At 48.7% G+C, this 12,873-nt stretch overlaps 1 protein-coding gene across 2 annotated transcripts in view; it reads left to right on the top strand.

Annotated features, from left to right (window-relative positions):
* The first annotated feature begins 1,110 nt into the window (after positions 1-1,110).
* WBP1L (WW domain binding protein 1 like) overlaps positions 1,111-12,873 on the top strand; it is a 96,506-nt gene continuing 84,743 nt past the window's right edge. The window contains exon 1 of one of the 2 annotated variants that reach the window (XM_075935566.1): positions 1,111-1,315. In XM_075935566.1, coding sequence (XP_075791681.1) covers positions 1,126-1,315 — 190 coding nt within the window. In that variant the 5' untranslated portion in view covers positions 1,111-1,125. The remainder of the gene's footprint in view (positions 1,316-12,873) is intronic. The other variant, XM_075935565.1, reaches the window with a different exon arrangement.

Raw genomic sequence — 12,873 nt, 5'->3', positions numbered from 1 at the left:
AAAGGAGATGTGTGGGGGTTGCAAGGTTATCGTAGGGAGGGGTTGCAGTACTGCTGCCCAGGCCTGCTGACAGAGATGGGGAGAGGGAAACGAAGATTGAAACCGCCCCAGAACTTTTAAATTGCTGCGGGAGTGCTGCACAGTGCATTTAGGAGGCTCTAAGGTCGGGGGGGGGGGAGGGGCTGGTGTGCTCCAGGCAGCACTGAGGGCTAACTGCCCTTCCCCTTCCCCGCTGCGGACAGGCTGATGGCCACACAGCTCTCAGAGCTGGGCAGCTGGAGAGGGGTTGCTGCTAGCCGGGAGAGCCCATCTCTGAACGTAGAGGCTCCCCCAGCAGCAGCATCATCATCATCATCATCATCATCATCATCTGCTGTCAAAGTGGGTTTTTTCCCATGAAAGCTCATTCTCAGATCAGTGTGTCAGTCTAAGGTGCCACAAGGCTCTTCGTTGTTTTTATGGCAGGGTATGGCCACTCTTATTGCCTTGTGCCAACAGCAGCCACCTCTCTGGCCACCCCGCTCTGAAGGCAGCGCAGAAGGGTAGCAATCCTGCTACCTCCCCCTAAAAAACCCTTGTGACCCCCCCCTTCCCCGCATCTTCCTTTTGGATCAGGACCCTCACATTGCGACATGCTGGTCTGCGCTGGTGGAATTTGTGTAGCAGAGGGTAAGAGCACACGGAGCAGCCCCAACGGCCCGGCCACGAGGGCCTCACGACCCTAGCAGGATGGGCGCTGGGCAGCCTGGCTCCGCGGCCAGGGCGGGCAGCGGGTGCTGGTAGCAGTCCCGCCGACTGGGGAGGAGTCAGTGGGGCGGAGGGGGCAGGGGAGCAGTGGAGGGAGGGACAGGACCATGGGGGATGGGCACATGGTGCAGGCCACATGGCTGTGCTGGTGGACATGTCCCTGGGCTCACTTCCTCCCGCCCCTTTCCTGTGCTTCCGCCACTCTCAAGATGGCGGCCGAGCCGGGGGAAAAAAAAAAAAAAAAAAAAAAAAAAAAGCTCTTCCAGGGGGCCGCACTCCAGATGGCGGCTCCCGCCGTCGCCCCGCCCCTGGAGGGGGGTTGTCACGAGCGGCAGCGGCGCCAGCCAATGACGGGCGGAGCGGGGCGTGGGCGGCCCAATGGCAGCGCGAGGTGGGCGGGGCCGCAGCCGGGGCGCCGCTCTGCTCCCCTCCCGTCCCGTCCCGGGCCGCGGCAGGGTTAGGCAGGCGGGGGGCGGGGGGGATGGAGAGCGGGTTGCTCGGCGCCATGGCCCTGCTGCTCTTCCAGGCCCTGCCCCAGGCGCTGCCGGCCAGCGTGGAGCCCGCCCAGGTAGGGGCTGGGGGGCGAGCCCGGGGGGGCGGGGAGCTATGGGGTGGGGGGGGCAGGTCTCTGAGGGAGGGGGACGGGCCGGGGGGGGTTGGCCTGAGTGGGGGGTGCGGGGTGTGGCCTAGGTGCTGCTCTGTGGGGGTGGGGGGTGTTTTGGGGAGTGGGGGTGTTTTGGGGGGGCGGTGCCCCCCCCGCCTCTGCCCCCCCCCAGCCCTGGGAGAGGGGTGTAACCAGGTTACCGCTTTCCCCTCCTTTCTGGGGGGGTGTTCCCATCCTGCGCGGCCCAGGGGTGCCCCCCTCCCGCCCAGCTCCCCGGGGCAGGAGCAGACCCTCATGGGTCACCCCTCCTTTCCTGCCCAGCTTTCACCCCTCTTTCTGCCTCTGTGTTTTCATTTTCTCCTGCCTCTCCCCCTTGCCCTATGCCAGTCCCACCCCTTGATCCCCTGCCAGTCTCAGTGTGTGTGTGGGGGGGGTCTGTCTGAAGGGCCCTGGTTTAAAAGGGGGGAAAAATAACTAGCCAAGCCCCAGACCTGTAAATTAATTCAACAGAGAGTTGAATTAAAGTCCAGAGCAGGTTATTACGATCCTACGTTCTGACTTCCCGGGTAACCCAGGCCGCAGACTGTCACCCAAACATTTTTGTGGTAAGCTCAAAACTCAAACAACGCACCCGCTCTTGACCGACTGTGACCACAACATTGATGACCCTCCTCCTGATTTTATATATTTGCCAAAGTGGTTAAAAAAATCATTCTTGGCAGAGTGGCATGAAGGCTGCAGGCTTGGAGTGTTGAAATTTTCAAATACAGCAGGCAGTGGTCTCTTCTGCACCTCTCTGTGACTGTAGGAAACTATAGATCTGTTACATCTTCATGCTCTTTCCTATGGGAGCTAGTGAAGAATTGTATCCTATTGTGTTTTCTATGCTATGTCTACACTTGGGCTTTTACTGACCTAAGTGATAGTACTTCTGCCCCTTCCTTTAGGAAATAATATAAATAAATATTTTAGCTTCATGGAAACCACATATCTCAGCAGTGTGTCATTGAAGGGGAGGTATTATTTCTCAAAAATCGTGGATCTCCGTGTTCCCTTATGCACAAAGATGTGATAAAGTGAGTAAACAGATGTCTCTGGTTAACAGGTGCCTCAAACAAAAGGGGATTGATGAGGGAGTAAATGGCAACTGGAATACAAGCACATTTTTTCCTAGATTACCCGTGTAAGCAATTTGTAGGTCTCATCTTTTAAATCAGTATAACAGCAAAATAGACCTTGGTGGATATGAGAGGTGGGAGTAGCGGAAAGAAGACAGCGAGACAATGGATAGACTGCTTAAAAAAGTTAATGTATTTCATGGTGAAGATAACATTGTTCTTGATAGTATGTATTTCTGATGGAGACCAGATAGAGGCAAGAAGATATTTTGCAAGTTTCCTTTGTATAGTTTTTGTTTCTATATATAAAATTTGCTTATGTTGCTTATTTTAGATCTTAGGTTACCTCTGCATTCTCAAACACCTATGTAATTCCACTGTCTATGATGAGTTGTCATCAGAAACGTGAAATCTTGAAAATAAAAGTTACGACAACATTTTATTCATGTACATCTGCATCCATGTCATGTCTGATTCCTTCCAATCTTACAAAGAGATTGTGTGAAGCTGGCATGGGGCAGCACCTGGACTGGGAGACCAAACGAATGTTTTGAGCTATTGCAGAGAATGTATTGTGTAATTCAGTAGATGCAGCGCTTAATGATGAGCCTGTACCAAATGCATGTTCTCGAGAGCATGCTCTGTTGCAGGAAGTTCTGCTTTTTAGAGTAATAATAGTTCAGGCTGCTGGTAGTCTTTACCCAACAAATTCCTATAGTTACCCTTATTATATTGCTTTATACTATCTGGACTCCAGTGTGCTTAATTTATCTGTCTCCTTGACCTTTCCTTGTAATTTCAGATGTGTCCAGTAAACTGGAATTTAAATTTGAGATTGTGGATTAGTAAATTAAGGGTTTAAATGTTGCAATTATCTTTAATAATGACTGCTACAGATCAAGAAATTCGGAGTTAAGGTTGATTGGGTGCTTTACCTGCCCTCTGTAGTGACATCAGAAGAGGAAAGTGGAAAGAATAAATCTCTCTGAAATTCAGCTCTGTCAGATCTTGATCCATAATCTCTAAAATGGATTAATCATAATTCTGTGATTGTTGTCTCATACCATTGCAGGGCTGAATAAACGTTGTGGGTGCTTGTTTGGATTTCTTAGTTTAATTACAGCTATATTCTGTGAAGTGTAGCCTGTGCACAAATTTCAGTGAAGTATAATTAATATGAAAAGTATGAAGAGCCTGTTTACTTTTAAGATCATTTTGAGGCAAAATAGTCTGACAGACCGTAAAGGGCATATTTTACAGATCTTCTCAGTGCGATGGATTCACTTGTAAAATGTCTTGGAACACTGATTTTTGAACTTGGCCTAATTTTGGTGGTGATGCCCTTTACTCTTTGTACATAAGGAGGCTGAATGCCTGCTTTAAGTGCAAAATGCAGCTTCAGCTATGGAGCTTTGTCAAGCATTATCATAGTCTGGCATGTCTACGTAATGTTCCAAACTTTTGTATAACATTGCTGCAGGCTTTTAAACAGAGGCCACCTTTCACCTGAGGTGAGTCTGCATCTAGCACCTGCCTCTAGGCAGAAGTATCAGAGGAAAGTAAAAACTACGTAATTCCCCGATGGACGTCGGGGCAGGCACAGGGCCTTTTTAAGCCACATCTAAAGTAGAGTCCTTATAGTGACACAGCTGTATCCATGCAACTGCACATCTGTACTATTGAAGGGAGAGCGCTTTCCTGTTGACATAATTAAGCCAGGCCTGACAAGTGGAGGTAGCTATATGGGTAGGTTCCTGCTGATATGGTGCTGTCCACACAGGGCCTTTTGTTGGTGTAACTTATATGACTTGGGGTGACTTATGTGACTTGGGGGTGTATTTTTTTCACATCCCATGAGCAATGTAAGTTATACTGATAAAAATGCTAGTGTAGACATAGTTTTAGACTGAAGAAGAGCTTTGTTGGCCTAGACACTTTTATTCAATGGGTGAAGTTATTCCTGTATCTTTAAAAGTGCATTGAGAGCCTCCAGGATGAAATCTGTTGTGTATATAATCATAGGTTGTGTTGCACCTCTGCTACAAGATCTTTGGCGTTGGTTTTGACTCACTGATTTCTGCAGCTTTTGGCGGGAGACAGTGAGGATCCAAGTACATGCTGTACTTTCTCCAAATGGGAACCTCAAAGTAACTCGGCAAGTTGGACGAAGGACTCTTTGTACTGTGATAGTTGCTCCATAATTGAGCTGTTTGCAAAGGCTGACCACCTGTGCGTAGCGTGTGTTCCTATCAATTCAAGCTCTTGTTTTGTACATGGCTGCAAGCTCAGAATCCTGTGCAAGTGTTACGCAATTGTCACTGATACCTTTGCTGAGGAGTAGATCGATCTGTGTGCAGCAAATGTAAAATCTGGTTTGAAAATGTTAAATGTATCCTGTTTAAAACCCCGGTGGTGGTTTTTTGGAGGGGCTGGGCAAGGGAGTATCTCGGGCTGCTTTTAACTTGGACTCATAATTATCTTTCTGAGAATCTAGTACAATGAAAAAAACCTTGGTTTTTAATTAACCAAAGCCAAACCAAACCAACTCATTTAAAAATACAACCCAGACATTTCTTATAAGGCCAGTGTGGCTGGTTATAACTAACTATGGCTGGCAGCCATAATGCCATGTTCTTTGATCCTGTCCTCACAAGCCAAACAGGGTTGGGTGAGGTCAGCAGTTGAATCTAAATATCATCATCCAGTAGATGGCATTCTTCCCTCCGAGTCGCTTCTGAACCAACGGCTTGGTATAGTGTTGCTGGATATGTGTCTTATCTGGGCCAAATTCCAACAAAGGATATTTATCTGGCTTGCCTACAATCTCCTCCCAAATTTATTCTGCTCAAAATTCTTCTTTTCCTAAACATCCCACTTTAGTCCATTACAGTGGTCTCTGGATGTTTATTGTAAAGTATTGCTTGGCGTTATTAAACCAGGGTTACGTTTAATGTGAGTGGCAGGTGTGTCAGTGGGCTGCAGTGTTTCTTGTATGTCATAGTTTATTTCAACTTACTCAGAGACATTTTGGGATCCTTTTTGTGGCAGGAGGTATTACATATGTAAAGTGACATTATTCGCCTTGTGCTGTTTGTTATATTGGACAGAAAACAGAGTAGGATTAAGTAGTCAACTTTCATCCTGATGTAGGATAGTAGAGTGGCTCTTGATTTCATACCAGATCCAGTGTTGTCTAATTATGTTTGTTAGCGATCCGGAAAGGATGAGTAGTAAGAAAGCAAAAGGTGCAAATGAGACACAATGACTTGGGCTAGTTGGAACCAGACAGAACTGTGGGGAACTCGGAGAGAGCGAGGTGAACGGGTAACAGAATAGCAAGTGAAGCTCAGTGTTGATAAATGCAAGGTAATGAACTTTGGAGGAAAACATTTAACTACTTGTCTCCCTCGGAGTTTTAAATTAACAGAATCTCTACAGGAAAGGGAGCGGGGAATCATTGCAGACAGCTCTGTGAAAACCTTTGCTCAGTGTGCAGCTGTAGTCAGGAAAGCAAGCAAGACGTTAAGATGTATAAGGAATGGTATGAAGCCTATTAGCACGTCTTTCTCGATCAGCACTATCTAACCTGGAATATTGTGTACAGTACAGATTACTGCTCTCAAAAAGGTGCTCTCAGATTTAGGTGGGGTTCAGAGAAGGGTGACAAGAACAGTCCAGGATGTAGACAACTGGTGTGAAGAGAGACTGAAAAGACGAGGTTGTTTGTTTTAGAAAGGTGACTGACGGGGTGGAAACCGCCCCCAGTGGTCCAGCGGAGGTAAACTGCATGCTGCGGGCCAAAGAGGCTCTGCCCACTCACCATGATGGGCATGCTCTGCGTGGTGACAGGATATAAAAGGGAGTGGCCCAGCTCAGTTGGGCTGGCTGACAGGGAGAGCAGAGGCACGTTGTGGGCTCCTGCCAGGAGGTTGCTGGAGCCACAGACTATGGAGGCCAAGCCAGTTGAGATTGATGGTGGAATCTCTGCTGATCGTGGGGGACGAAAGTGAGCCAGAAGGCCCACACCTCAGACGAGTTAATGGAGCAGGAACCAAGGATAGGGAGCTACCCAGCGAATACAACAGTAAAAAGAGGAAACCAAGTCAAATCATGGACTACTGGCTTCTTGGGACCCTAAATCGGGACCCCGTGGAGAATGGTGAGCCCAGATCCCCCTACCTTGCCCTACTTCTGTGTTGAAGGTGTGAGCTAGGGATGTTAAATATCGGTTAATTGAGTAGTCGAGTAACCTCATGAATTTTTTAAGAGTCGACTATTCTATAGTCCTTGGGGGCGGGGCCAGACGTATCAGAGGCAGCAGCCCTGAGTAACAGGCAGCTGGTCCACAAGGGGAACTGGCTCCCTTCATGGACCAGCTCCCTCCTGGCACCCTGTCCTGCTGCCTCTGATAGAGGCCTCCTGGCACCCTGTCCTGCAGCAGCACTGGGAGGCAACAGTCCCTGTCTAAGGGGGGGGTCTGAGCTCCTGGACCCAGCGTGAGCTGGAACTGAGCCAGGCTGGCTCCTAATACATTTTAAATGCAGACCAGCAGCTGGGGTAGATCCCAGACACGGCCTGGCTGGGCTGCTAAAAAATGTTCTGGCAAGGGTGCGGGGAGGGAAATGCGTAGTCTATAGAATTAACCTGTAAGCTTTTGCTTATCAGTTAATTGGTTAATCGACTACACTATTGCCACACTAGTGTGAACACTGCTCCAGGACTCTAGCCATTAGGCCATGCTGCCCAGAGAGCAAGGGCAGCCTCAAGGACTCCTGTTGCTATGCCACAGCGCCTAAGAAAGCAGTATCTACTCTAGCCACTTGAGGCGTAACCCCCTATTTGGCGCACGTGACCTGCAACCCCTGAACGGGATGTGCCTACAACGCGACAGAGAGAAATAAGAAGGGTAATGGTGAAAGTATATAAAATACCGAAGGTCTAAAAGTACATCAAGGACTTCTGCTGGTCTCAGTAACACAAGAATAAGGAATAGTCTGTGAAATTAGAATGTGGAAAATGCAAAATTAATAACATATTTGTACACGATGCATAATTAGCACTGGAGCGTGTCACCAAAAGATGAGGCCAGGAATTGAGTAACATTCAAAAAGGGACTCGACACTTCTGTGGCTATCATGACTCTCCAATGCTTCTGATTAATGGTAATGAGTTATGGAATCCATTCTCTAAGATTAATAGACCAGAAGAGACCATTGTGATCTAGCCTGAACTCCAGTATGTCATAGATCATTGGACTTCCCTGAATTAATTCCTGTTTGAACTACAATATTTCTCTTAAAAAAATATCCAGTCTTGGTGTTGAAAATTGCCGGTGATGGAGAATCCAGCACAACCCCAGTACGTTGTTCCCATAGTACTGGTACACCATTAGCTTGGCTCCTGTCATCCAGAACCATCCATTGTTCCAAGAGGTCTCATCTCACAGATCAGGCTGAGCACTAGGGTGGGGGGGGGCAGATTATACCAAATCTGCTATGCAGGGTTCTCACACCCTCTGTAGAAGTATCTGATACCTGTCACTGTCAGATATAGGGCACTGAACTAGATGGCGCTCGGATCGGAGCCAGTCTGGCAATACCTAGGATCTTGTCGTGTAACAGGCTGCTAAATGTTTGAAGATTGATTAGACACAATTCTTTAGGTAGTAACCTCTTCAGTGGCATGGGCCGTGTCTCACTGTGTGTTTGGAAGGCATCTAGTGCTTTTTGGCTACTCAGTCATGTCTTTGTGTCTGCATGGGAGCCAAGGATTGTGACAAACGTCTCCATCTATAGCATGAGTTCCTTTCATTGCTGGCGTGGTGTCTCACTGCCCGTCCAGAAAGCAGTCTGCACACAGGTAACCCCGTGGGAAGAGGGCTGGATTCATATAATGCTTTCTCTAAACTATCTTTCCATAGACACTTCGGATCTAAACGTTAGATAAAATGGCCTTTGCAGACGTTCTGTCACCAGTGATTCCGTTCCATGTGTCAGGACTTAGCATTTCATCTGAGACCATGCTACACTTGCAAGTTTTGGCGCCCAAACCCAGTTTTGGGGACACAACCCAGAGAGCTTCCACATTTCCACACAACAAAAGGCATGCCAAACACCCAGTTTTGGCAACAAAAAACTTCCACTTCAGCACAAGACTTTTCTCTTCTCTGGCCTTTGTCGACTAGCACGTAGTGTGTGCTACTGTAGGTTTTTAGTCGAGTTTATTGACCTCAACCATGTTTCCCACAAAGCCCAGTTACCCACTCTGGCCAGCACTTAGAACTCTGCTGCTCTGCAGCCATGTAAACAAACGCGCCCCTCCCACCTGCAAACCTTGGGAACTTTAAAATCCATTTCCTGTGAAGTGGTCCTCATGGCGTCTTCTCAGGGAAGCAGGGATTAGGGATGTGAATGGCTACCCAACAAGCATCACCTTTTATGTTTAACCAGTGGGGGCTGGAGCCAGCCCACCTGTCCGCTGCAGACAGGGGCTGCTCCAGCCTTGCAGGGTCCGCCACGGGCAGAGAGCACCCCAACTTGGCTGGAGCAGCCCCTGCCTACTCCCATTTAATCGGTTAACTAATTAATGGGATTTTACATCCCTACCAGGGGTGGGTATCGCTCAAAAACACTCTCCTGCTTGGAGCAATGCAGAGCTTTTGGATCTTATCGCTGTGTGGGATGAAGAATCGATACAATCACAGCTACGAGTGACCTGTAGGAACTGGGACATGTGCAGTCACGAGCCCTGTGTGAGAAGGGGTGTGAGCAAGACATCCTGCAATGCAGAGCCAAGATATAGGGTCTCCCAGCAGGCCTACCAGAAGGCCAACAGCTGGTCTGGTGCTGCACCCGCAGCATGCCGTTCTTTATAAAGAACTGGAAGCAATTCTGGGAGGGGCCCCATTTCCACACCCAAGGGGAGTGTGAATACTTCCCATAGCACAGTCAGAAGCGCTTGTCCCAGGGACAGAAATTGTTGATGAAGAGCTAGAAGATGACAAAGGGGTTAGGGTCAATCCGGTGACAATCTGTGCCCCAGGCAGGGAGGCATTGTTCTCAGGTCCTAGTGGTGGTGAGGACTCTCCGCAGCTGTACACGGAGCATGAAGGTACATTGTTCTGCAGGAGGGGGAGGGCTGGACCAGTTGTTGGTCACGTGGAGCGCAAAGTTGCTCTAGCACGGCCGGGGGAGGGAGGCGTGGCAGCCCACGACACTAAGAGGCCCTGCCTGAGTCTATGTACACGCAGGTATCAATAAAACCTTGCTGGGAGATGGTATGGAAGCGTTGCCTGATGTACTGATCAATTTTCTCATGGAGAGTCCACGGCCGGGCTGCCGTTTCCCCACCGCTGTGATGCATCACTCTCCCAAACCATTCCTCTTACTGCGCTGCTGGCGGCACGGTGTTTGGCCGCAGAAGGAGCGGGGCACCCCTGTTCGCACGCAGAAGCTGAACCGGGGTTTGCCTGTTAACTGTCAGCAGGGATGTGTCAGCCAGAGTACTCTCATTCTGGGGACGAGTGTAGGATTATTACAAATTGTTTCCAAGCGCAGCTGCTGCACAAAGCTAGCCTGTACTTTCTTGGGGCCCCGTGCCCAGCACTCATTTTCCCCCCTTCTACTCCCATTGAAAACTCACCATGGTCAGAGAGTCTGGAGAGGTCCGTGTGCACCTCCAGGGTAACAATAAAAGTGACAAGTTTTGTTCAGAGGGGTGTGTTAGTGAAATGTTGCAATCTTTGTCATGAATAGTACCAGGGATGTAAAATCCCATTTCATTGGCTTAAACCTTCACATCCCTAAATGGCATGTGGCAGATCAAAACGAGATGCCCAAGTGTCTTATCAAGATGTAGAGGGAACACCACCAGAGGTCCCCCCTCAACACATGCAGAACTCTTTAAACAGCATCCACCCTTCCGTGCCCACCTGCAGCAGCTGTGGCTTAAACAGCTGGATGGTAACACAGTTATGAGGCTTCCCAATGTCCCTTACCACCGAGCATCCTGATTGAAAGACATCAATAAAGACAAATGTGATGGGTTTATTTTGTGTGATACTGTTACCTGCACAAATTTCTCTAAGCCTTCCACACTGTAGGGACACACACCTTTACCCAGTTCCTAGGGCTCAAGGTGCAACCCTTTCAATTTACACACCGACCCTTACCCAATTCCTAGGGCTCAGGGTGTAACTTCCTGCGGGTTTTGCAGGATCTTTAGCCACTGAAAGAGCCTCATGCAGTAATATCCTTCTCCTCTGTGTATTGACAATTCCCAAACAAGCAGAATGCACATGCTAAGCACACAGTGTCATGCTCACCAATCCTGATAAAGGTAGGCAGGCTTCCCTGTTGGCCAGGCAAGGTCAGTCTTTCTCGATCTTAGCTGCTGCACGTCATGGTTGTGCAGGAGAGTCCTGACAGCTCTTATCTTAGGCTGGGTCTTGGAGGTGAGTTCTTTTTCTCAGGATTCCTTGTCTCCCTTTGGTCTTCTTCCAGCCTTTTGCTTCCTTCTTTCTGCTTGTTACTTCCGATCTTCTTTTTGCTCTCCTTCTTGTACCCCAGTTTATATAATGAACCCTGAGTCTTGCTTAGCTATACCTTATAATTTTACTAACCAATCATAACAAAATTACTTAACCAATCATACCCCACCATCTTAACTGATTTACACCTAGCAAAATTAATTATACAACAGACAGAAACAGTTACAAACCAGACAGCGATCACACAGACAAAGAATAGGAAAGTGTAATGACAGTGATCATAGAATGAGGATTGCACAACATTCTCTATGGATAAGCAGTTTCTTGCCAGACAGAATGGTGTGACTTACATTTTCTTTACCCATCTTGAGATCTGTTTCTTTATCTGGTGACAGTGGGGGAGCTTTGAGGACAAAGCCCCCTCCTCATAGCGTGGTGTGACACTTTTGAATACAACATAGATGGAATGTGACTCCAGGCCTTACATTTAATGGCTGCTGCTCTTCAGTCTGTCTGCGAAGGTGGCTTTGGTTCAGGCCTAGCACAGGCCTTCCAACATGGCTACAGAAAAGCCATATTGTTACAATACAACCCACACCAGTGTCTCTGACCCTGGTGGAAGCCTGAAATATCCCTTGGATTTCATGGGAATGTGTCACTCGGGATGAGCAGTGGGATGAGGCAGGGAAGCAACCCTTTTCCCCTCTCCCCCACAGAAAAGTCAGCGCCCCATACTGTTAAATTGGTTCCTTCGAGCCTCCCTGATATTGATGGCTCTTCTGACTGCACGAGTGTCTGGCTGTTGAAACTGCATTCGGGCACTGACCCGTTGTTCCACCCATGGCCAAACGTTTCACTCTTACACTCGCAAATTATGACAGCATGTGGCTACTAGGCATGTAAAATCCCATGTAACTGGTTAAACATTAATGGGGTGTGGGCGGACTGCAGCTTCCAGGGCTGCTGTTTTCGGCCCTCTGTGGATGGTGGTTAAGGGTGATACTGGTTAACCAGTTATCTGTTAACATCACTAGTACCCACCACCTGAGGGATAAGATCCTCCAGCCTGCCATAGAGACCCCCCTATCTAGCTTTCAATCTCCCAAAGGCACATTCAACAGCCGTGTGGCATCCGCTTAGCCTGTTGTTGAACTGCTTTTTAGTGCTGTCTAGGTGCCCTGCGTAAGGCTTCAGGATCCAGGGGTAAGCTGCATACTCTAGGATCTCTAAGGCATTTGCATAGATGAAGGCTACATCATGCACCTTTCCAGGCCACCCACTGTTTGTGGCTGTGAAACGCCCACAGTGATCCACAAGCGCCTGGTGCACCATGGAGAGGTGCCCCTTACGCCTGATGTACTCCGAGGCAAGGCAGGGTGGCGCTACAGTGTGAACGTGCATGCCATCGATTGCCCCGCCACAGTTTGGAAAGCCAGCAACTGTATCATCCGCACTTCCCAGAGTCACAGTCCTAGGCGCAATACATTGTCCGGCACACTTGCATAAGTGCTGCGCTGATGGTAGACATCCCAACTGATTTGCAACTGAACGGTAGCAAGTGGGCGTCACCAGCTTCCACACAGCAATGGCCACATACTTCTCTGCCGAGCGAGTCACTCTCATTTGGGTGTCCTTATACTGTAGTTCAGGGGCCAGTTTGGCACATGGCTCCAGGAAAGTTGCTTTACGCATCCTATAGTTCCGTAGCCACAGCTCTTCAACTCATACCGGCATGACCATGGGATCCCACTACTTGGTTTTGGGTTCCCTTGCCCAAAAGCGACAGACTACAGAGCACTGTTGATCTGTGATGGCCCAATTCAAAGCCAATTTGGTGGTGTCCTTTTCCCCACTGTGGGATCCATGATTTCTCTCAGCAGATGCTGGAGTTCTCAGCAAGGATTGTCATTCAAGTG

Source organism: Pelodiscus sinensis, chromosome 8, assembly GCF_049634645.1.
Source record: "Pelodiscus sinensis isolate JC-2024 chromosome 8, ASM4963464v1, whole genome shotgun sequence".
NCBI lineage: Eukaryota > Metazoa > Chordata > Testudines > Trionychidae > Pelodiscus > Pelodiscus sinensis.
Note: the sequence above shows the minus strand (reverse complement) of the source record. Positions and strands in the feature narration are given on the sequence as shown.